General features: G+C 40.6%; 1 protein-coding gene across 2 annotated transcripts in view; it reads left to right on the top strand.

Annotated features, from left to right (window-relative positions):
* Positions 1-8,625, top strand: part of SHLD1 (shieldin complex subunit 1) — a 71,772-nt gene extending 63,147 nt beyond the window's left edge. For both annotated transcript variants that reach the window (XM_087716882.1, XM_014056466.2), the window contains exon 3: positions 7,067-8,625. In XM_087716882.1, coding sequence (XP_087573008.1) covers positions 7,067-7,575 — 509 coding nt within the window. In that variant the 3' untranslated portion in view covers positions 7,576-8,625. The remainder of the gene's footprint in view (positions 1-7,066) is intronic.
* Positions 8,626-25,522: the final 16,897 nt, after the last annotated feature.

Genomic DNA, 25,522 nt, shown 5'->3' with positions numbered 1-25,522 from the left:
ACAGGTCAGCCAATGGGGACTGTTTGGAAACTGGAACATAGTATTTTCTTTGCATGGGGCTATAAGAGACAGTTTGGAGTCTGGGTGTGGTTTAGACTTGCTGAACTGTGTATTAAGGTTGGTTTGATCTCTACCTTTTCAGCCTCTGTACAATGTTAGCCTCTGCATCTCTCTACTCTGTGATGACTTGCTTCTATGAATATTGCTTCTGTGTTCCTGATATTGTATGCTGAATTCTGCTGTATGGTATTGTATATAAAAAAGTTTCTTATATATATATAATTGAATCCTGCTGAAGTTCATTTACTTGTGTGCTTGCTGGATGTGCTGCTAGAACAACAACAAAAAAACAAACTCTTGACAAAAACTATGTGTGTTCCAAATGTATCTAGATGACCACTGCAAGATGCTGAACTACTGTAGATAGACCCTTAGTCTGTTTTTCTCCATTAACCATTGCCCTCCATATGTGTGGTTTACAAACAAACCTAACTAGGATGAGCCAAAATGCATTAAATTAGGGAAGTTATCTGTAGAACACCTTCTGGTTAAGGAAAACTAATTTAGGATAACAGTGCTCAGCTATGCAGACACAATGTTTTGCCTTGATTGACATGTTTTAACATTTTACTATGTATTTGTGATCCTTGATTGTCATATTGTCAGCTGTTTTCAAAGAGCTCTCTGAACCCCATTGTTTACATATGACATGATATTTTGGGAAGGGGGCTGCCCATTCATTTAATTTAGAAATATAATTTGGGAACTCCTTACAATACCTGGATTGTTTGGCCACCTCACTACTCACTCTTGGTTCCAGATAATTTATAAAGGTTGTACTGATCCCTGGATCATCTCACTCCATGTTTTTTCCAGGGGAAAATCTTTTTTTCCCCAAAAAAATCATTATGGAACAAGCTTTTAAATAGTGTGTGATACATCTTTTTTCCTACTGCACCACATATCAGGAAAATCTGGCTGAAAATAATTGAGGGTTGTGGTGGAGAGGAGAGAGAGATTCAATTTTGCCTTTTCTTTCAGCCTTTATATGTTGATTTATGACTATTAGTCATCTTGGCTATATGATATTTGCTATAATGTCAGAAGCTTTATGCTTCTGAATATCTGTTGCTGGGAAACATGAACAGTAGAAGTTATACAATTGTGTCATGCTGTAGCCTTTTCAGAGGCAGGGGTGCTGGACCAATGAGATCTTTGCTATAATTAATTTAATTCTTCTTTTATGTTTACAGAGTTGTGCCCATAAACATAGCCTCCACCTCCAAAGATATAGGCTCTATCTTATTATGGCCCAGCCTTCCTAAAGACTGGCAAAGTGCACATGCAGGAGATCAAAGCCTGCAATTAATAGGAGAAAGTTCAAAGCATGAGGAGGTTCATGCTATGATGTCCTTTTAATAGCCACATTGTGAGTTGACTCAGCTCCCAGGCTGTTTGTTATTTAATAGCCGTGGCTAGGCCACAGGGCTTCCTTTGAACAGGCTTTCAAGTTGATATGAAATGCTGGCCTACTTGTCACGTTCCAATAAATTATACAAGATTTGGCTTGAAAAAGAACTACAAGATGGCTCTGCAAAAGGCAGCCTCAATTCTCAGGAGCTTTACCCAGCTTCACCCGCCACTCACACAGAACCATCTCCTCTCCTCTCCTCCCTTGTCCACAAAGCCGGAAAGATTGGAAAACGCTGTTGTGGGACATAATTTGGATGAGGGTTTCAAAGAAAATTTTCGTTTTATCTACTTCAGATTGAGATTTGTTTTCTCTTCCCAATTATGAATGATGTCCCTCAATGAACCCTCAGTTCATTGGGGGAAAAAACAAGGGCTATGATGATTACTTCCTTTTGCTTTGAATTAAAAGTACAGTACTATCACTTATAACTCTCCTCTGATACTTGAAATGGAAAGCTTGGAGGATTTGGAAGACAATGTTTATTAATAGAGCCACAGGATGTACTGAGTGCTTGTCTTGACGTGGGAGAGATGAAGGTGACAATGGAAGAGCTGGTGTTTTTGTTTTCTTAGGACTGGGAGCAGTGTTTCTTGTGTTTTAAAGCTAAATGCAGCTGGTTTCAGGCCGTACACTAGTTTTTTTAGTGTGTTTCCTGGTTCAAAAAACTCACACCATTTCCAATTTTCAGGCATCCATAATTAGAAGAGGCCCCGGAGGTTGCAAGAACTAGGTTTGGTGGATATTTATGGCATGGAAGCTTCTTCTAATATAGCTAAAAAGCTGACTTGAGGGCTGTTAAAGAGCAGATAACTATTTAGCAACAACTGATATTTGAAACTACTTATTAGACCTGGGAGATGGATTGTAAACACCTGAAAAGCAATCTTTACAGTCTGAAAGAAATACTCAACAGTCATATCTTAGAGTCAGGGTCAATAATAATTAGTACTTTTTTTTCTAATGGCTTCTTTAAATTGCTCTTGCTGATATGTTTAAGGTGATTCTGGAGTCAGTTCCCTACTTCTATTTTTTATTTGTTTGCAGACCTGTATGAAAAATCAGAATAGGCAACATAAAATGTGTGCACTTGTCTGTAGTAAAAGGAATTCCTACATTTTTATTTATTTATTTTTGTTAAAAGAAAACAAAAGCTCAGACTGAAAATAAATAAGGAAAAGGTCAAGCAGAGGGGACAATTGGAGAACTTTTTCAAAACCAGTCTGATCTGGTTTTGAAATCTGACAATGAGAAAAGGTAGAGAATTTGTGATTCTCAAAATTTGATAGACAACTTGGTGCAAACTGCCATTTCAGGACTTTTTATCCTTTTATTCAAACAGCCAGGCCTAAAATCAAGCACACAATTTATTTTTGCTCTTCTCAGTGATCTTCTAAGATTTGCCTGGGAAAATTTACACTGCTTTTAGCAGTGTAAATACTGCCAGATCCAATTCAGGCTTATCAGCCCCCATTGTTCTTTATTAAAATCACAAATTTTCAAAGGCCAGAACTGCCTAGGTTCTGCTTAATTGTCAGATATTTTTTCCCTCTCTTAGTTCCCCTCCTTTGATTCCTCCAATATGTAGGACTCCATCATTAATGCCAACCCAGCATTTCCAGCCGCTTCATCTATCTACAATGGGAAAACTTCTTGTGGGAAACAATTCTCAGATTCTCCTCAGAAGTAATTCAATTTATCAGTGAGATTGGCGCCATAGAAATTTAATAAATAAATAAAAACTAGCTCACAGCATTTGTTTGGGCATCTACAGGGACGCTGAACAGCAAGGAGCAAACCATGGCTGAATGTAGACTGTCACATACAGGTATGACTCAACTTACAACAGTTCATTTAATGACTGTTCACAGTTACAACAGCACTGAAAGAAGCAACTTATGACCATTTTTCACATGACCTTTGTACCATCCCTGTGATCAAAATTTAGATACTTGGCAACTGACTCATATTTATGACAGGTGCAATGTCCTGGGGTCATGTGATCCCCATTTGCGACCTTCTGGCAAGCAAAAGTCAATTTGGGGAAGCCAGATCCACTTAACAACCGTGTCACTAAGTTAAGAATTGTAGTGATTCAATTAGTAACTATGGTAAGGAAAGTTGTAAAATGGGACAAAATTCACTTCACAAATGCTAGCAACAGAACTTTTGAGCCCAATTATGGTCAAGGACCACTACTTGTATAGGCTCTGTCTTTGTTCCAAATCCTTAAACCTTGTATAAAATTCCACTTTGATTTTGTGCGTCGCTTCCAGTCCTACTCAAGCCATACGTACATAAGACAATTTGAGAAGAATGGATTTGCCACATCCTTGCCAGTTCTTGTTTTCCAAAATAAGTACTCTTTTCTCTTGAGTTTCCAGCATCGTGGCATGACAAAACCGCGGTCCACTAAAGCGCGCCTGATTAAAGTGTGTCACTGATGTCATCAGCAGCGTGACAACAGCGACCGCGGAGAAAAAAGGGCGCTTTAAAAAGCGCTTTGAAAGCAAGCCGATTCATGTTAAGGTAAGGGTTAGGTTTAGGGTTAGGTTAAGGGTTAGGGTTAGGTTTAGGGTTAGGTTAAGCGTTAGGGTTAGGTTTAGCGTTAGGTTAAGGGTTAGCGTTAGGTTTAGCGTTAGGTTAAGGGTTAGGTTTAGGATTAGGTTAAGGGTTAGGTTTAGGGTTAGGTTTAGGGTTAAGTTTCGGGGGGTTAGGGTTAGGTTTAGGGGTTAATTTTAGCTTTAGCGCTCACAGCGTGCTTTTCTCGTCACACTGTGATGACGTCAGGTACGCAGTTTCGTCGAGCGCGCTTTAGTTGAACGCGGTTTTGTGGTGGAACCTTCCAGCATATATGTGAAACTGAGTTTCGTTGCTCTTTGTTTTGTACTTACCAATTATGAATCTGTACCACCCAAGATTATAAAGCACAACAAAAAAGTGATTGCAAGTGATCTTTGCTTGTTCACCTCTGACCAGCTTAATAGGCTCTTCTAAACTTTTAACTGTGTACCCAATGGGCTCTGATACATTTTCCAGTATGTATCAGACCAGGGTTTCTCAACCTTGACTCAGTAAGATAGATAGACTTCATGGCTAGTTAAAGAATTTTGGTACTTGAAGTCCACCCATCTTAAAATTATTAAGTTTGAGAAACACCAGTATTTTTATATAGGGTTTATTTTGCCAAAGTTATTATACCCATTGTGCACACCTTTCCTTTAAAAAAAAAAACCTGTAATTCATAGGTCTTTAGAGTGTTGAGTGCCTATCCCATCCCATCTCCCTTGCTCTCTGGAGTATATTGGCCTACATTGTACTATCTACAGAAGAAAGATGGGGAAGGAGAGATGGGCTAATCTTTCATACCATGGAACCTTAAAGCTGTCTGTCTCACTGCTCCCTAACAAACATCTGTAAGGAGGGGGGAAATCAATGGAAGATATTTATTAGACGAACTGAAGATGAACCGATGCAAAACAAAAATGTCTTTATCGGGCAAGATGATTAAAAACCAGGAGGAGGAGGAGAAGGAAAAAAAAAACATTAGAGCCATGTCTGTACCATATTCCTTTCTTGGATGGGAGAAGAGGGAGGCTCCAGACATGTAAATCACTTTAAAACTTAGGTTAATTAAGCAGCAGGAAAGTAATTGGCAGAGAAAGCAACAGAGGGTGTATTGGCAGTGAGCCACTTACTGGTGCTAGGATGACTGTTCTCTATCCTGGCATCCATATTCCCTTTCTGTAAGAAAAATAGCAACGGAGAGATAAGTGCAATTTTGAAAAACACAACAAAGTCATAGAGTAATTGTTAAATAACAGTTTTCCCTTTTACTGTATTAATGAACATTGCAGTTTTCTTTAGGCAAACTTCTTTATTTGCGGCGAAAATTAGACTTAGCTAAATGTAACATATAATTTGAATGCTGTTGCTGCCTATAAACTGGCATAATTGGTTTAGTGAAGGTGCTAGTTTACTAATAGTGCAGTCAACCTGAATGTGGTTATTATATCTGCAATCAAATAGCTCACCAATGGTTCTCTTCTTTGCAAAGTGTATAATTTTATAAAACATAAAAGTGTTCTAACTACTGGCAGTGTTTCTACATTACACTGCTATTGAGTTTTATTAAGTGAATCATCTGCATTTTGAGAGGGCAAAAATGACTATTTCTAAGCCTTTTATTTCCCCAGGGAAGCTCATAACTTTTCAGCTACAGCGTTCAAGTAATAAAGGACTCCTAGCAAATCCAGAGTAAAATTTCATTTTGCAGTGGGTGATTTGATGACAGAAAAGTGTTTAAGCCAGATGTGCAAGACCCTCACAGAGAAAGAATGTCTCTAAATGTTGTTGAGAGCCTAGAAGGACTGTTGGTCTCTGGTGGCATAATAAACATTGGTCATAGACTAGGATCGCATATGAAATTATTGTTTATATACCACCTTTATTATTTTTACCAATAACTCAAGGCGAACATGTCCAACACATCTTCCTCATCCTATTTTCCTCACAACCTCAACCCTGTGATATAGGTTAGATTGAGAGAGAGAGAGCAACTGGCCCAAGGTCATCACCCAACTGGCTTTCGTGGCTAAGGTGGGACTTGAACTCACAATCTCCCACCTTCTGGCCTGGTGCCTTAGCCACTACACTAAACTGACTCTCAATTAATAAATTGCATGGGCATTTGGTCTATCTTGTTTATCTTTACTTATTTTATTGTCACTGTACATATATACACAGTAAACCCATACAACGAAATTCACATAACACCCAGAGACCAGGCCCACCCCACATGACAATCCCCAAACACCCCACCACCACCAAAAATTCCCTGCCATTAAACTACCCAAGCATCCACACAACAGACCAAGTAATGCTGTCCATCAGCTCATTGATGGTGGCCCTTTAGTTCATTGTTGAGTGCAATTAGAGCTCTGTGATAAAAACTATTCAGAAGACATTTGGTCCGAGTTTTAATTGTTCTGTATCTTCTGCCGGAAGGCAACAGTTGGTCTCTCTTGTTGCCTGCAAGACAAATGTAAAATGCTATGCCCTAACCCTAACCTTTCAATGCACTGTTTTATCTTTATTTTATGTGACTTCATAAACACCTGTAATGGAGGGTGAATCTGGAGATAACACCATTCCACAATGACCCTCAAGAATTATGTGGCACGCATTGCTATCTCTGTGCTTCTCCTTCCTTCAAAGTAGACTGGTTGGGTACCTTCTGGGTCTGTGAAGCAGCATTTTATTTTCTACCGGTACATATGGGACATGTAGTTTCCTGTGGACTCAGGCCTTCAAATTGGCCAATTAGGAATTTTTTTCTATCCATCTTTATGACAATGGTAAGCTCAGAGGTGTCCAAATTTTACACATGAAGCGTATGAATGCTCTCTTGCCCACTGAGTGGATGGCTTGTTCCCACTTGGTCCAAAGGGAATATTAAACTGGAGTTCTGCTTCAAAAATTATCATTATCTGGGTGGTTATGGGTTAGAATATGGACCATGCGCAAGCATAATATCCTGGTTATTGGATCGCATTCCCTACTCAGCTTTTTCTATTTGATTTTTCTTATTTCCAGGTTATTTCCTGACAGAACCCAACAATCAGTATCTCCCAAGGCCGGATGCCAAAGGCACCGTCACTCAGTGGCCTTACCTCTATGAAAGGGGAGAGTCTGCCAGCTGCGAGAACACAGAACACCTTCAACGGAGTGAAATTGAGGTTTCTGAGCAAAGGAGAGAAGGGGAATCCACCCTTAGAAAATCTCTGGATGAATTCTACAGGACTTTGTGCCAGAAGAAACCCTCTGGAGGGAGTCCAAGATATGAATCAACTTCACAGTGTCTGTCCCTTAAGACTGCAGATCTTGCAGGCAAGGAGGGAATGAAGTTTATAGTGAAGAATCTCCAAATCGCTCAACTGGTTTTGAACAGAGAGGAGAATAAAATCTTTCCCCAGCCTCCCGGCAACCACTTCTGCCTTTTGACTCCCGTCAGTGCCGATGCTAATTCAGAGAAAGGAAAAGCAATCCCTGGACTCTCGGACGATGTCTTTCGATTTATCTTAAAACAGAATGCACTGAAATGATGCCGGGCCTGAGCGTATTTCTAAAATCCAAGAATTGATAAGATTTCTTTAGCTAGGGAATGAATTGTTAATAACAACTTGATAGAACCAAGAATATAAAGAAGGCGCATGATTGAATTGTGCATAAAGGCACATAAAGCAATTGCTCTTAATTATTCCTTATGTCAGTGATTGGAGAGTACATTTTCTGTACACAAAAAAAAAGCTTGAGACTCAGGCTTGATTATGTCCAATATTAATAATTCCTTTTCTTCTAACAATAGAATTGGATTTGAAAATGTTCTGTTTGAAAACTAGCAGGCTTTCAGGTTAAAATATAAAGCTAGAAATAATTGCTTCTACTTCTAAATGAATTCATGAGAGGAGATAAGCTTTGCAAAGAATAGCCTTGTTGTAATGGAGAAACCAGCAATATATGGTATAAACTGTTGACACGGTTCCTTATGATCCTAAATGTAATCCTCCGTATTATCCTATGTTGCTTTGACTAATAGGAGTCAAAATTCACATCTATAAGGTGACAGGTTGCTCTCCTTGCGCTAATAGATTAACCTGCTAACCTCCCCATCTTGGAACACTTCATGTTTTGTAATTTTATTGTAATTACTTTTGTAATGTAATTTTATTGTTTTATATTTTTTTAAAAAAATTCAATCTTAACTTATTTTGTTTCTAATGCTTAACTTTATTGATTAAACTGTACACTTCTCAAAGCTCCTTGCTAAAGGTGAGGGAGATGGGCAGTTAAGAACTGTGAAATATAAATAAATAAACCTAATTCATGTTTTGGAATGTATGCATAGAAAGAGATTTCTCCCCCTGGGCAAATAATTGATCTTGCTATTTTAAAATATGCTGCTTGAATACCGAGTTCCACATTTCAAGCATGCATCAGCTAACATGATATGAATTGAAAATATTATATTCCCTTCGCCTTTACATACATAGCAGACAGTGTAAATATGCTGATGAAACCACACGATGTAAGATCCAGGGAATGGCCCATGGAAAGATGCTCCTAGGTATTTGTATGTATAAGAACTTGTTGAATCTGATGCATTCAAGAACACCTCATTAAAAGGAAGCCAGTGATGGCTAACCTTTTTCTAAAGGCGTACCAAAATTGTGTGTGCACGCGCTATTGTGCGCACAGGTATGCCCCACCTACCTGCACATGCGTGCGGGATACCCCATGTGTGGGGGTTCACCCTCCTCAGGCTCCAGAGGCTTTCCTGAAGCCTGGGGAAGGCAAAAACGGCCTCCCCCACCCCCCGTGAGGCCCTCCAGAAGGCGGAAACAGATTGTTTCCGAACTTCGGGTTGGAAGTTTCCCTCCCCCCCCCACCCCCCAGACTCTGAAAGCTTTTCTGAAGCCTAGGGAAGGCGAAAACGGCTTCGCCCAGCCCTCTGGAAGGCCGAAAATCAGTTGGCTGCTGCATGCATGCGTGCTGGAGCTGAAGGCTACTGTGCCACCAAATATGACTCCACGTGCCGCCTTTGGCACAAGTACCATAGGTTCGCCATCTCAGACTTCCATTGATATAGTTCCACTGAATGGCCTACACTAGGCTTTTGGCCCCTCATTATTCCATAACTTTATTGATAAAATTAGGTCTAAATTAGAACCTGTGACAGCCTATTATGAGGGCAAAAAGGAAAGGTGTTTTTTTTTTTTTAGTGAAGTATCTTGAGGCTATTTACCTGAACAATTTTAACCCAATAGATTTCTATCAATATAACATGCCTTTGAAAGTTATTTTGGCTGTTGGGTTTCAGTGTAATTCTGTTTGTTTTGGGAACTTAGCTTTAAAGAGAGAGTGGTGTTCTGTTCACCGGCTCATACAAAGAATTTATTTGATGTTTACAGTGACAGTTCATTTTTCTTAGGGCTATCATACCTCAGCTTTGTGAATACAGGCAACTTCTAGGAGGGAGACTTTTTGGTATATATGAGGAGGGGGCAGGGGTGGGTTGCTAATCCCGTTCCAACCGAACCGGTTGGAATGGGGCCGGCGGCATCCTCGTGCACGCGGGCAGTTCACGCATGCGTCTTAGCGCCTGCGCGATGCTCCAGCTACTCGCGGAGACTCGTGCAGGCGCTGTATGTGCCATCCAACTGCTCGCGGAGAATCGCGCAGGTGCTGTATGTGCCATGCACCTGCGTGGAAGCGCAGAAGCCTTTAAAGACCGGTAAGGAGCGCGGGCGGGCGGGTGGGCCCTTCACCGTTCCCTGAAGTTACTTACTTCCGGGTTCGCCGACCAACCAGTTCGCGGGGACCGCCGTGAACCGGTTGAAACCCACCCCTGGAAGGGGGGTATTTATTTGCTGGCATCTAGTGGTGTTCTGCTTCTTGCAGTCCAGATATGGTAACTCAAATCAATCCTTCAAGGAGTTTTGACCTAGTTGCCAGATGCCTACATCATTTTTTTCAGTATCATTGTAACTTTGAATGGTCACTAAACAAATTGTTGTGAGTTGAGGTCTACCAGGGGTGAAGTGTTACCAGTTTGGACCAGTTCACTCTAACCGGTAGTAAAAATGCTACTGGTTTGCCCGAACCGGTAGTAATAAAAAAATGTTACTGGTTCTGGTGAACTGGTTTTCCGACTATCAGCTGTGATGCACGATTTATATTAGCTAGAAAGCAAGATTTCCTGCTTTCTAGCTAATCTAAATCATGTGGCATAATGAATTCCCCCCCCCCTCGGTTCTCTACTTACCTTTGCAGCAGTGGTGGGTTTCAAAAAATTTTGGAACCTCTTCTGTAGGTGTGGCCTACTTTCCGGGTCCACTGGTGGAAGCTCTTCTAACCGGTTCGGTAGATTTGACGAACCGGTTCTACCGAACTGGTGCGAACTGGTAGGAACTCACCTCTGCTTTGCAGGTATGCTCGGTAGCAGGCTCCACCCAGCTGCCCAGCTGTCATCACATCCGTTTTTGACGCTCTGCACATGCGCACGCTCACATTGCTACTGAACCGATAGCAAAAGTAAGTGGATTTCACCCCTGGGTCTACCTGTAGTGTATCTATAGCATCCTTATAATCATATGTGAGTAAGCTATGAAAGGTACACACAGCCAGGTGAACCTTTATTGCCAAATTCCAAAGAAAACAATTATTAGGTATATTATCAGTTAGACATGCTGAACTTTCTGGAGCATTTATTTCAGCACCAATTTAATATTGTTCAGTTACTTTCAATTCTCTGTGACTCAATAGATTTAATTTTTTCCAGAATTGCCAGTAACTGCTTCTTTGAATTTTTGTAAGCTTATTATAGCAGAGATGTCTCTGGCCTTCTTTGTCTTCTATATGGCCTCTTTTTCCATTGCCTTTGTATTTCCAAGCATCAGAACCTTCTCTAGAGTGTGTTGTAGCATTGTTTAATAACTGTGCTTAAAAAAAACAGCCAAGATCTTTTCTGCTAGATGGGCAGAATGCAATTCAAAGTGCGGGTGCTTACCTTTCAAAACCCCTTACAATTTAGGGCTTGAGTCAAGGATAACACACAATGACAATTGTGTCCACCAGAAATCTCTTAACTAGGTTATCCTTGTCATGCTTAATAGGTGATGACCGAGAAGAAGCCCTCCTTAGTAGTGAGAATCTGCTGGAGATTTGGATACCGTTCCAATTTCACAGTTCTGAATTCTTGGAAGTCCTCAGCAGTCCAGCCCTTCCCCTATTCTCCAACACTCTGCTGCTTTGTGTAGTAGAACTGAGGTCTTACACTCATTGGGCTCACTTCTTTTGCATTATTATTAGAGAATGGAATACTTTTCCAAATTGGTTTCAATTGTGTTGCAAAAAAAAATTAACATCAACTTTTTTAAAAAAAACAAAACTCCATCAATCTCATGGTATAAATGGCCCTCTGACTCTTTATAAATATAGAGAGAAGTTATGTCAAATCAAATTTATTCAAGATACATAAATCAATAAAACTATTTGTGAAATAAGTTTAAAATAGATATAGAAATATTATTTGTACAGTTATGTTTCAGATAATATCCAGAACAGGAAATACAAAATTGCTTCTTATGCTCAAATTTGCTTATTTTAAGAGTGCATTATATTATGCTGGAGATGATGCAATTTGTCACATATGATGGTGTTGTCCTTTTGGTCTCAAACAGAGGACCAAATTCCATTTTCCATTCAGGAATGTACTGTATCAAATTATTTATTACACTAGTAATAACTGAGCCAATCATTGGAAATCATGAGACTTCTCCAAGGAGTTCATACTCGAAAGTATTGGATGGTATCCTGCCAAAATAATATATGCAACGACACAATCAAAAATAAAATCTATCCATTGGGATTCTTTTGAAGAAAACAAAAACCTGTTTTAAAAATCATATAACAAAGCAATACATTACATTTTTATTAGTTCTTCAAATATCTTTTTAGAGATCTAATAAAAAAATAGGGACCTCACATATGGTTTTATGAAGGTAAAATATGTGATATGTCTTTTTTCAGGAGTTCTCGGCCCGTTTTCCATCATAGACAAGTTAATTACAAAAGTTGATTTAAATTCTGCTGAAGTTTTAAATTCTGTTGAAGATTTAAAGTGAGTTGATTTAAATTCTGCTGAAGTTTTAAGGCAGTGATGGCTAACCTTTTTTGGATCGCGTGCCAAAAGCGGGGGGAGCACAGGGGGGTTGTGTGCAGGCGTGCCCACACCCGTAATGCTATGCATGCGACCCCCCGCCCTTCCTCCCGCTTTTGGCCCATGCTGGACCTATTTTCCGCCCTCCCCAGGCTCCCCCCGGGAATAGGGCGGCATATAAATACAATAAACCTTCAAACCTTCCAGAGCTTTCTAGGAGCCTGAGGAGGGTGAAAACAGCCTCCCACACCTCCCCAGGAGGTTCTCCGTAGGCTTCAGGAGGCTCCCTGAAGGCTCCGGAGGACAAAAAACGTCCCTATGGATAAACCGGAAGCCACCATTCCCAAACTTCCAGGTTGCCCATACAGTTGTTTTTTGCCCTCTGGAACCTTCAGGAGGCTTCCCTGAAGACTCCGGAGTGTGAAAAATGGCCCAATGCACAAACCGGAAGTCCGTTCCCAAACCTACGAATTTGCGCATTGGGTGGTTTTTTGCACTCCAGAGCCTTCAGGGAAGCCTCCGAAGGGTGGAAAAAGGCCAAAAAAGAAGGTCGATCAGTTGGCCAACTCGCGCATGCGTGCTGGAGCTGACAGGGCAACGCCTCGCTTGCTCTAACAAATGGCTCTGCATGCCACCTAGGTTCTCCATCGCGGTTCTAAGGTATTCTGTCTCCTAAATTCTTCTACTATCAAATTACCCCTAATCTAGTGGCAGGGCTTCCTTCCTGCACTTAAACTGAAGTTTGAGGAAGAATTTATTTGTTCCTTGTGGTTCCATCCCGTGATTAGATATTCCTGGAGTCACTTTGAAAGTTTAGAAAACAAGCACACCTCTTGGAAATTTTATACCTATGAATCATCCCTGTAAAAATGTGTTCCTTTTGCTATCAGTGACAAAGCAAAAAGCACTGTCTTAAACTAGAAGAATACAAGAAAACGAAATTAAAATTCTTGCCGTGCAATCCTGGACTTGTTTATTTGTGGGTTAGCACACTGTATTTTAGGTGCATTGTGGATTTTACAACTCATTCACCAGGAAGGCCCATCCAATGTGACTTGAAATATTCAACCTGTCCATGTTGAGGTATATCTCTCTGAATGAAATGGGACACAGCTTTCCCCAACTGGGGGCAAGAGTACAGCTCGTCAAATTACAGCTCACCAAATTCCCAACCAATGGTTGTGGAAGGCTGTTTTAAAGTTTCTAAAGACTGTCCTCTGTCTCTCCTCAAATATCCAACAGATAGTACCAAAAATATTGGTACTCATCCACTTTTAACCCAAAGACCCTGATTTGCTGAGAAATCAGTTGAAACTGATACAATTAAATAGTCACTATTTGTTATAGCAATAGCAGTTAGACTTATGTACCGCTTCATAGGGCTTTCAGCCCTCTCTAAGCAGTTTACAGAGTCAGCATATTGCCCCCAACAACAATCTGGGTTCTATTTGTTATAAGGTAACAGTGTTCTGTGCACCTTCGGTGTTTAGTTATGCCGGCCACATGACCACAGAGACATCTTTGGACAGCACTGGCTCTTCGGCTTTGAAACAGAGATGAGCACCGCCCCCTAGAGTCGGGAACCACTAGCACATACGTGCATGGGGAACCTTTACCTTTATTCTTTACAGTCCATAGATCAGACACTTTGCTTTTGGAGTATGTAAAGTAATAAATGAAACTGGCATGGATATAATTATTGGTACCCTTAACCTAATATTTCATAACATACACTTTTGAGGCAATAATTGCAACCAAGTGCTTTCTGTAGCTCTGAATTACTATACTTCTCAAATGGCTTTTTTTTTTCCTTTTTCAACAAGTCTATTCAATTTTATTGGATTGGATGGGTTTCTTCTCCCAATGGTAAGTTTCAGTTCTTCCCATAAAAGTTGTATTGGGACCAGTGGTGGGATTCAAATTTTTTACTACCAGTTATGTGGGCATGGCTTAGTGGGCATGGCATGGCTTGGTGGGTGTGACAAGGGAAGGCTACTGAAAAATCCCCATTCCCTCCTGATCAGCTGGGACTCGGGAGAATAGATGGGGACGAGGCCAGTCAGAGGTGGTATTTACTGGTTCTCCAAACTACTCAAAATTTCTGCTACCATCTTTCCAGAACTGGTCAGAAGCTGCTGAATACCACCTCTGATTGGGACTCATAGCAGGCCACTTCAGAACAGTCCAATGTTTGCTCCTCAAGCATTCTTGATCATTTAGATGTATGTTTTGGGATATTATCCATCTGGAGGACTCCTGACCTGCAACTAAGAGAGAGCATTTGCTGCCATTGTGTCCTGAATAAATTTAAAGCACCCTGTCGTTCTCTCCCACTCAGCCTTATTTGGAGCTACTTTGAAACTTTAATAGAATTTGTATGCCGCCCACTCTCTAGGGACTCTGGGCGGCTCAAAACAATAAAAGCATTTAAAAACATTTAAAATTACAAAATTTAAAAACAACACAACATCCATTTCATCAAATGGGGCTGGAAAAGTCAACGGCCCCAAGCCTGCCGGAACAGCCAGGTCTTGGTCGCTTTACGGAAGGCCGGGAGAGTAGTGAGGGTCCGGATCTCAGCAGGTAGCTCGTTCCACAAGGCCGGTGCAGCTACAGAGAAGGCCCTCCCTCGACGAGCCGCCAACCGGCATTGTCCAGTCGACGGCACCCGGAGGAGGCCCAACCTGTGCGATCTTATTGGTCTACAGAAAACACTTGAAGCAAACTGTCTACTGTATGGACTAGGGATTAAAGAACGGTGGATACTATTTATATGTATCGATTTCAATTGATTTCATCCAAATTGGAATTCTTTGGAGAAAAAGTGGGAGGGCGGAACCAATACTTTTGGCTGTGTCCATAAATCATCTCCAATGCTGCAGAAAGAATTTATTTCCATGCCTTTATTTGAACTATTTATATGGCTGCCCATCTCAAGGCGGGGATCCTGTGTGGGGAAAAGAGTTAAAAATAAAGCAAACGAGGGACTGCGGTTTCTATTCTTCTTGCCAGTGTGTGTTCTAATGAAAAGGACTGTCATCTCCCTTTCTATTTATGCTTTCACAGTTTTCAGCGTTTTATAACGCAGGAACACGCTGCGGCATATGGCTTCTGAAGGGTGCATAGAACCTTGCAGATTGTGTAAATGCATCCCTTTTGTTAAGTGTGACACCTTTTGTTGGCTACATTAAAAATAGACCTTTCATTAGATTGTAACAGACTTGCTATTTTCATAATTGGTTTCTGTGTTCATTGATGATGGTGGATACCAAACCTTGACAAAAATGATTGGTTCTGAACATCTCTGGGGCTTCTTGGTCATCCAGGTCAGGGTTGTCCCTAAGGTGCTTTAAAAAAAAAAAGATAACTGGACTTTCTGCTTTTTCTTTAAGATATTTCACTTCTCATCCAAGAAGCTTCTTCAGTTCTAACTAATTGGTAGGGAATGGAGGGGATTTATATCCTCTTCAAACAGCCAGTGGGTGAAACTCTGAGGATCCTTGAACAATCTAGGGGTTAATCTATGTCCTTAGGGTCCCTGAATCAGAATACAAACAAGCGTGGAATGTATTGGGACTGCTGAAAGATCTGCATTGTAAACAGGAGGTAAGTGGTGTTGTACCCTTTCCTCCTCTGTTGAGAGCGGGCTGTTCAATTTGAACATAGATGACCTGTTTGACTCCTCTTTCAAATGGGTGGTCCTCTCTGTCCAGGATGTAAACCTTGCTGTCTTCAGAGGAGTGGCCTTTTTCTTTCAGGTGCACATGGAGTGCTGAATTCTGACTGCCAAATCATGGACTACCAGTCAATTAGAACCGAAAGAACTTCTTGGATGAGCAGTAAAACGTTTTCAAAGAAAAAAGTCCAGCTGGAAAAAGCACCTTTGAGACAAAAGCCCACTTTTGGGGAAAGCACTTTTGGAACAACCATGACCTGGATGATTGAGACTCTCCATAGAACCAGTGGTGAAATATCAAAATTTTACCGGTTCTGTGGGCGTGGCTTGGTGGGGGGGTGTCATGTGACTGGGTGGGTGTGGCCAATTTAAAAAAACTTTTTAAAGCATTTTTTAACTACTGGTTCGGTAAAAATGCTTTAAAAAGTAAATCATCTGTGTGACAATCAGCCATCGGAACTTTTTTAAAAACTTTTTTTTAGCATTTTTTAACTACTGGTTCGGGCGAACTAATAGCATTTTTACTACAGGCTCAAGTGAACTAGCCGAAACCAGTAGCATTTCAACCCTGCCATAGACACCTAGAGGAGTTTGCTATTAGGGCAGCAGATTTGGAATTATGCCATCTCTTTTTGTTCTCCCAAATTTGTAGGTGTCCAGTCTGGGGTAGGCATGAAGTACACATCTGCCCTTAATTTCATTTGTATTATAAGCACTTCATTCACTTTCTTTAAGTTCAAGTAAATGCAACAGATCTAAGAAGCCTAAAATCTGTTCATCTCTGGTTTAGGAAATTGACAGAATAGGCACTATTCTCAGCAGTGATGTGCGGTGACCTTCATGGCCGGCGAGGCAAACGCGAAAGCCCTGCCGAAGTTCCTGCCGCAGCAGGGTTTTAAAGCCCTGGCGCTGGGACTTTAAAGCCCTGCCTCTGGGGCCCTGCCGCTGGGGCCTGAGCGGCCATGATTCCCCCCTCCCCAGCCAGCCAGCCCACCCAGCCCATTCCTCCCCCTGCCACCACTGTGTCCAACAGGCCAGACATAAACGCGAGATGCCTGGCCTGTTGGACACAGCGGCAAGAACGTCCCTGCCACTGCCGCACTCCGCCGCCTCTCCCCCCCTACTCCGACCCCATCGCTGTGAAGAAATACATGCACACACACAGACACACACACACACAAATTCCTCACAATAAAACATTACAAATTAAATTACAATAATTTGGAAACCCCCCCTCCCTCCGTCCGATCCACATACCTTTTCCAGCTGTGGATTTCAACTCTTGTCCGCCCACCATGATGAAAATGTAAAAAATTAAATAAAAAAGCAACTTACTTAGGCAAGGCATGATTGGCTGCTGCCAGATCAAGAGGTGAGAGAACTATGGGCCTCCTTTGCATAAGGAATTTTTCGCCTTTTAACCCTTGCTTAACTCTGAGCAAGGGTTAAAAGGCGAAAAATTCCTTATGCAAAGGAGGCCCATAGTTCTCTCACCTCTCCCTACAGTTAGCACTAAATAGACCCAGAGTCACTGTGACTCTGGAGTCTGGCAGCAACTACCTTAGCCTTTTTAATTATTTTAAAAATTCTTTTCTTTTCCTCATGACACTGGTGAGGCCCCGCCTCCCCTGCCTCCCCTGACTGCACGTCCCTGATTCTCAGTTACCTAAGATAAGGAGTGTTTATGATAATCTGCTCGGGGCTTTCTAATATCCTTTTGCAGCTAAGGATCAATGATAAACCTTAATGGGTTTTGCCACAAGAATGAAGCTTATTAAAGTTGAATTATTTAGACAAGCTGCAGTAGTTTAGCTGATTTGCAAACTGTAGCACAATGGGTTATTGAAGACTTCTAAATGTTTGTCTAAATGACATTCAGCAGACTGTCTTTTCTTTTGCTTTTATATTCCCTATAGGGAGAACAAGCCCATCAGAGATCAAAGAGTGCTTGTCATACTCTGAAATATGAAAAGCTCTGATAGCTCAACTTGCAGTTAATAGCGAGCAATTTCCTTAACTATTTCTCCACTTCTCACAACTCCCATTTCTAGGTGGTCAAGTAGGCATAGCTTCACAGTTCCTGTGCAGAAACAATTTTATCAGGGAACCCTCACTTTCAAAGGGGAGCGGTAGACATCGTATAGTACCTGGAGGTTTGAATATAGGTGTAATTCAGCCCCTAACTCTGCATTGCACAGTCACATCTTCTCCCACATAAAAAAAATGGGACGAGCCCCCCCTCCCTCACCCAGAATATGAAAATTGCTACTAAGTTGGGGTTTTTAATATGAAAAAAGGGGAGAATAATTATTGTGGGAATCACATGTTATTAACTTAATTTATATTCAGCTACATGAAATATTTTTTGAATCCTGCTCTGTCTTTGCTCAGCCTTCTATTTTGGGACAGCACAACTCCCAATGACCCAGTCAGAAAAGGATTGAGCACTGTGACTAGAATGACTATTGGTATATCCCAAAGATGCTTTTCCAAAAGGCAACTGGACTTCTTTCTTTTCCTCTTAAGAAAGCCCAATTGCCTTTTGAAAAAGCACCTTTGGGACAACCATGACTTGGATGGTTGAGAATCTCCATAGACCAGGGATTTCCAATCCCTGGTCCATGGACCTGCACCAGTCTGCGCCATGCCAGAAACAGAGTCTCATAAACAAGTAAAGTGTGTCTCCTAGGTATACTACCAGAGGACTATGATAAAGGGGCCACATGCTTAGTTTTACACATACTGACTGCTGCAAGGATCATATATGCTAAATATTGGGGAAATGTGAATACCCCACCAGAGGAGGCTGTAATTAGAAAAGTTTTTGACTGTGCCAAAATGGTTAGATTAACTTTTAAAATTAAGGATCAAAAAGATACAGAATATTATATGATTTAGAATAAATGAATGGATAGAAGCAAGCGGTAAGAATGAGAGAAAAGTAAGATCATAAATGTTAGCACTGAAAATAAAAAGGTAAATAATCACAATTACAATAATCAACCAAAATGTAAATAGTTTAATGTAAGACAAAACCTGCTAAAAGCTTTTTGGTTATATTATTACTATTGTTACTATATCATTATTATTGTTATTAGCGTGCATGTCAATGTTTAACACAATTCTTCTCTTCTTTTTTGGTCTTTTTATTTGTAGATAGATAGATAGATAGATAGATAGATAGATAGATAGATAGATAGATAGATAGATAGATAGATAGATAGATAGATAGATAGATAGATGAGAGAGAGATATGTTGGATAGATAGATAGATAGATAGATAGATAGATAGATAGATAGATAGATAGATAGATATAGATAGATAGATAGATAGATAGATAGATAGATAGATAGATAGAGATACGTGTATATATGTTGTATTTGTGCTGATAAATAAATAAAGGGAGACTAGTATAGATCTATTTCAAGCTCTTTAGCTCTCATCAGCTAGCCATACCCTTACTGGGAACTATAGATAGATAGATAGATAGATAGATAGATAGATAGATAGATAGATAGATAGATAGATAGATAGATAGATAGATAGATAGATAGATAGAGATAGATAGATAGATAGATAGATAGATGATAGATAGAGAGATAGATAGAGAGATAGAGATAGAGATATAGATAGATATAGATATAGAGATAGAGAGATAGAGATAGAGATAGAGATAGATAGATAGATAGATAGATGATAGATAGATAGATAGATAGATAGATAGATAGATAGATAGATAGATAGATAGATAGATAGACAGACATAGACATAGACATAGACATAGACATAGACATAGACATAGACATAGACATAGACATAGACATAGACATAGACATAGACATAGACATAGACATAGACATAGATATAAAACAAGTAAAGCCCCATCCATGTGATGCAGACAGCACACAAAACCATGCCCCCTCCGGTCTGTAGGAAGATCTCTCTCCACAAAAACCGTTCCCTGGTGCTTAAAAGGGGACCACTGCCATAGCTGATTATTGATCTGCTCAGCAGACACAATCTAATATTAAGTTTTCCTCTGTGTTGTGACCCACCGTGCTTGGCTGCTATCTAGCTGGCTTCCCTGGGACTGCCTCTTTCTCCTTGGTGGTTTTTTTTTTTTTTTTTTACAGAAGCAATGGCTGAATAATACCAAGGGGATTAAGGAGAGCCGCTCTGTGTTCCTTTTTCAAAGGCAGTTCTTTTGTAGAAAGCCTTCTAGCTTTCATCTGTGTTAACCGGAAAAATCAATGTGGTGAATAGCCTTCTGCTCAACAGAAGAGCTCTTGGAGAGAAACATTGGTAAAAGAAGCTGCCAGGTATGCAAAGAAATATTGGGTTAATCATTTTAATGTTTATTTACTCAGCTCCGAACAGCAGGAATCGCTGGACTTGTTTTAAACATAAAAGGTAGATTTATGGTTCTGAAATTAGTCTCTGTGATCCTAAGTCCCCTGGTATAATAAATCGGCCACTTGGCTGCTGGGTACAAAAAAGTGGAACATTTTTAATACTGTACCTTAAGGATGAGGGGAGAAAAGGCTTAGCAAAAAACTAACGTACCAACAAAAAGATGCCATCCTATTTAACCTGCTGGATCGTAAGACTATAACATAGCCATCTGACTATGCCCAAGATCTGGTTTCTAGGAAGATTGCCACGGCCCCTTCATTATAAACCAGCCAGCTGAAATGCTGTTGGCCTGGGTCTTATTATCCCTAGGAAACACTGCATAACTACTGGATGAGAGTTGCATGGAATCTGATGCCAGTTTGGTGGGTCCAAAGACGTCTTTGTGGTCATGTGGCTGGCATGATTAAACGCCGAAGGCACACAGAAAGCTGTTACCTTCCCATCAAAGGCTGTTCCTATTTTTCTACTACATTTTTACGTGCTTTCGAACTGCTAGGTTGGCAGAAGCTAGAACAAGTAATGGGAGCTCACTCCGTTACGTGGTGCTGGGGATTTGAACCGCCAAACTGCCAACATTTCTGATTGACAAGCTCAGCGTCTTAGCCACCGCGTCCCTATCAGTTAATGTATACAAATCACTTAATAATGTTAAAAGTTTGCAATCTTGTGGGGCTGAATTACTAGCTGTCCAGAGCCACCTACAGCTTGTGGGCCATGGGTTAGACACACCTGTTTTAGATTATCTCTGAGCCTCTATTAAACTGAAATGGTAATTTATCATCCTGTTCAAACTCACCCGCCTGTTCCCTTTGAATGGCAAATTATGATAATTTTTGATCTGCTTTGAAAAACAGATAAGCTGATCTATCATTTTGTGAATTGCAAATGAGAAGAATTTGCATTGATTGATTCCAGAAGTGACAGTTCCAGATGTGAGGCAGGCACTTTGGATCAGATCAGGCTGTTGACAAACTATAATAAAACTAAATTAGTTTTGTTTTAAGGCATGGCAAGAACAGCCACTTTTAGAACTCATTAGGTGATATTGCACAGGAACAGTGAATTATCTCACATTTCTATGTGTGAGGTTTTTGTTTTTGGTGCAGGGTTTTTTTGAGTCACACATCAGCTTAATTACAAGAGAGATGTTACAGTCATTCCCTGAAGCAAAACAAACTCAACTGAGGACTGTAATGAAAATACATGAGAAATAGCAGTTTTTTTCCTCAGAGACACACGCTGAGAATGGAATACAAAAATATTACTCTTAGTTCAATGTTAGGTTGCACAAGAGATAGTTGCTATGGGTAAATTATAAAATATCTCCCAGCTTAATATTCTGACAACTTTCTTTTCTACCTGAGTGTGTTCAGAGATAAGATACAAACACAAAGAGCTAATTAAACCATTAGCTCTGTGCATTAAAGTGACTTTATCCATTTATTTAATTTACATCTTATCCTTCTGCAAAATAGAGCTCCAGTTAGTACTGTCATACTCTGCTTACTGATGAAATCTCTCTCTCTCTCTCTCTCTCTCTCTCTCTCTCTCACACACACACACACACACACACACACACACACACACACACACACACACACACACACCCCTTCCCAAAATAAACAAAGAGTGACAGTTCATCAAGGAAGGTTTTGCTGAAGATAAAAGGCAGTTTCTACCAGGGGGAAAACAATGTTTGAGAACCATTAAGTACATTGATTGAAGTGTGAGAACTATGGCAGTGCAGAGTCAGACTGAGCTCCCTGGTTTAAAATAGTCATGACAGGTAGTCCTCAACAACAACAACAACAACAACAACTTTCAATCCATCATCTCTTGCCCACTTCAGATTTTGGTTGCTATGCTTTTTTTTTTGCCTTGCCTCCCATATTCCTCTCTTGGATCTTTATCTCTGTCTGCATCTGCTTCTTGGCTATTCAATCTGAATATTTCTTCCATCTCTACCCTCTTCCACTGCCTAGCTTCCAAGATATCTGCCCAAACCCCTATCTCCCTTTCAAAGGTAACTTCCTGTATCTCCAATTATCTTTTCAACTCTCTTGAGATATTTTCCCCCTGGTTTAATTCATCAATGACTGATATTTTTATTATTACTTTCTCCTCTTTATCTTCTTCTTTTGTTCGCTGGTTCTTCGGTTCAATCTTTTCCTCCATTTCATCTATTAGCTCCTCCCTTTTCCCTACTCATCCCTCCTGTAGTAGTTTCTATTTTTTCTGTAATCTCCTTAAATCCTTTCTCCATGATATCCTTTGTGTTTTGGAAAATCAACACCATCTGTTTGAGGTTCCACCAATTCATCCTTGTTAAGCATCTTATTTTGTTTTTAAAAATCCAACTTTTGTCCAGTAATCCAAGAACCATTTATTCAAGTCTAAGTTTTCCCTTCAAGAAGTACACTAATCATAGTTCAAAGCTTCTTGGGTGAGAAGCGAAACATCTGCAAAGAAAAAAACAAAAAGTCCAGTTGCCTCTGGGGGAAAAAAGCACATTTGGGATAATCATGATCTGGATGAATTGAAAATCTCCCTAAACATTATGCTTATATCCATCCTGTTACGGAAGTCACATTTCTCCCTTCCTGACAGCCATTCTCACGATTCCACATGATTGACTTTTTTTAGGTCTTTAGGACCAAATGGGGGACCTCTGGCTTAGATGTAACGGAGGAGGAAAGTCCCTGAAATGGATATAAACCGGAAAGTCTGGAGCTTTGTGTTCCTACTGAAGGGATTCTCATCTGATTCCCTTCTCCTGACTCTTGAGCTGGCTGTTTTATAAAGTCCTGGAAGAAGGATGCTAGTTTCAAAGCTCCATCACAGTAGACCAAACTGTTGAGATCAATCACCAGACTGCTTCATTGTTGTTGATGATTTTAATTACATTTCCTCCCCTTTAACCTGTGTGTGAAATGGGCTGTGTGTGGAAAAAACGTGGCTGTTGTTGTAGAAGGTCACGTAGCAGTTTGGAATACAATTGTGATGGTCCATCCTTGTCAGTATTTCTGAGCTGGCAGAAGTGAATATGGTCCTGGAGAGAGATATAAAAGTGACCACAGACTGTTGAGGCTTACTGTATCACTCCCAACCAATTTTAGGGATTAAACGCCTTGGCTTTTAAGAAGAGACTGGACAGTCACTTTTCTGGAATCATATAGGGCTGTGATGGTGAACCTATGGCACGTGTGGTGGAAGTGGCATGCAGAGCCATCTCTCCGGGCACGCCAGCCATCTCCCATTGCTCTTCTGGTTTTCCAGTGCACACATGCGGACCAGCCAGCTGGTCTTTGCGCATGCATGCATGCCAGAAACCAGAAGCTCGGCTTCCCGGCACACACACGCGCACCAGGGAACTGCTCTTCTGGTTTCCCGCACTTCCGCACGTGAGCGCCAGGGATATGCTCTTCTGTTTTCTGGTGCTTCTGTGCATGTGCACCAGGGAGATGCTCTTTTGGTTTCCCGCATTCCCCCATGCGCGCATGCGCTCTCATTTTGGCATTTAGTGCCAAAAAGGTTTGCCAACACTGATATAGGGTCTCCTGCTTAAACAGGAAGTTGGACTAGAAGACTCCCATTGGTCCCTTCCAATGCTGTTATTCTTTTAAATGAGGTTTTTTATTAAAGAGAAAAGCATGAAAATATGACATAAGTAATACTGACTTGAAAAAAGGCCTGCGAAAAGATTGGGATGAATCATTAATCCCGCTGGAATCTAATTAACTGAAGCATTTCAATTAACTCCAACTATTACCCTGTTTAGAAAAATGAATATTTTAATGATAGTTACGTATTACTTAGCTGTGTTTCATCTGTGCAGATAAATTCACGTACTAAAGGATACTGCCTAAAAATAATTAGTACACAACAGAGATATTCTCACAACTACTTCACTCACACTAATGAAGAAAGAATTATAAACCTGTTTCATCGAGCAATTTGTCAATTGCTAAACCCAGAAGCAAAAATGAAAATACTCACTTTCTCTTACTGTTTTCAGTCATCCACCCCTCTATCCAATAGGGAAGCTGACAGATGGCGACTATATAATGTTGTGCTTAACCACAGTGCAGGATTTGCTTAATGATGGGAAACCAGAACTGGGAAACTGCCATTGCTAAAAGACACAATTGTGTATCATCACACTTTATGACTATGCCCCCCAATGACATAAACCATGGACCCAATTGCCTTAGTTGACCAAGGGCTACCTGTATTGACATTCTGTAAACAGGTGGTTGGTCGTGGGTCTTCTCTTTTTGCCCCTTTTGTGTGCTGTGTTTCTGAATTGTGTTCGTGAGCCCTGAGATGGTTGCAAATTTTGGGGCGGCAGTAGCAAAGTTGGCAAGAGTCCCTGAGCCTCTGAAGTCCTTGAACATGGGCACTGTGCAAGTTGTATGGATACCAGTACAGGCTGTGGGCTGGTAGAGTGTCTGCATCACTGTGAGGTCAAAGGCTGTGTGGCTGTCTGAGCTGCATGAGAGATTGCTGGCACAGTCCTGGACTTGTTGTCACTGTCAGTTTTTCCAAGGTTGCTGCCTCCTCATCGGCTATCATGTGTGTGTTTTTTCCCCTTCCATGTTCAACATGTTCTGGAAGCAATGGTCCTTCTTCTACCATAGCCATGTCTTATCCTTAGTCATAGCTTTAAGGTGATTACAGAATTGCTCTGTCCATGCAGAAAAATAAGTTTTGTTTACTTGTTAAATTCCACTGTTCTTTCGAGAGCTCAAGAAGGATTCTGTGTCATTCTCTTTCCCCATTTACTTCAAAACAAAAATCGAATGAAATAGGTTGGATGCGGGGGGGGGGGGAGAGACTGACACAAAGTCATTAGGTATGTTTCAGTGAGTGGGTTAAAACCTGGGTCTCCTGTCTCACTCCAACACATCAATCACTTCATCACAATAGAGTAAAAACTATCATTAATAAACATGACTATTAACAATGGTTGTCGCTTTAAAAGCCTTAATTGTGACCACTTGAAATCAGCTCCTGTAACTCAACCCTTAGCTCTAAAAGAGCCCACAGCCTAGTTCATTTCACCCCATATTAAATATGATCTGTTAAGAGAGGAAACTGCAACACTTCTCTTAATTAGGAACATGTATTATGTTAATATGGTTTACTTGGGTTTGGCTGAGGGGATTCTGTGAACCCAGCTAAATTATGACTTATTCAACAATTCTTGGTGAAACAAACCAACTAAGACTTAACGGCAAGGAA

This window comes from Thamnophis sirtalis, unplaced genomic scaffold, assembly GCF_051295495.1.
Source record: "Thamnophis sirtalis isolate CommonGarterSnake01/CBP01778 unplaced genomic scaffold, rThaSir2_p1.2 scaffold_5, whole genome shotgun sequence".
NCBI lineage: Eukaryota > Metazoa > Chordata > Lepidosauria > Squamata > Natricidae > Thamnophis > Thamnophis sirtalis.
This window is presented reverse-complemented; position numbering and strand designations above follow the sequence as displayed.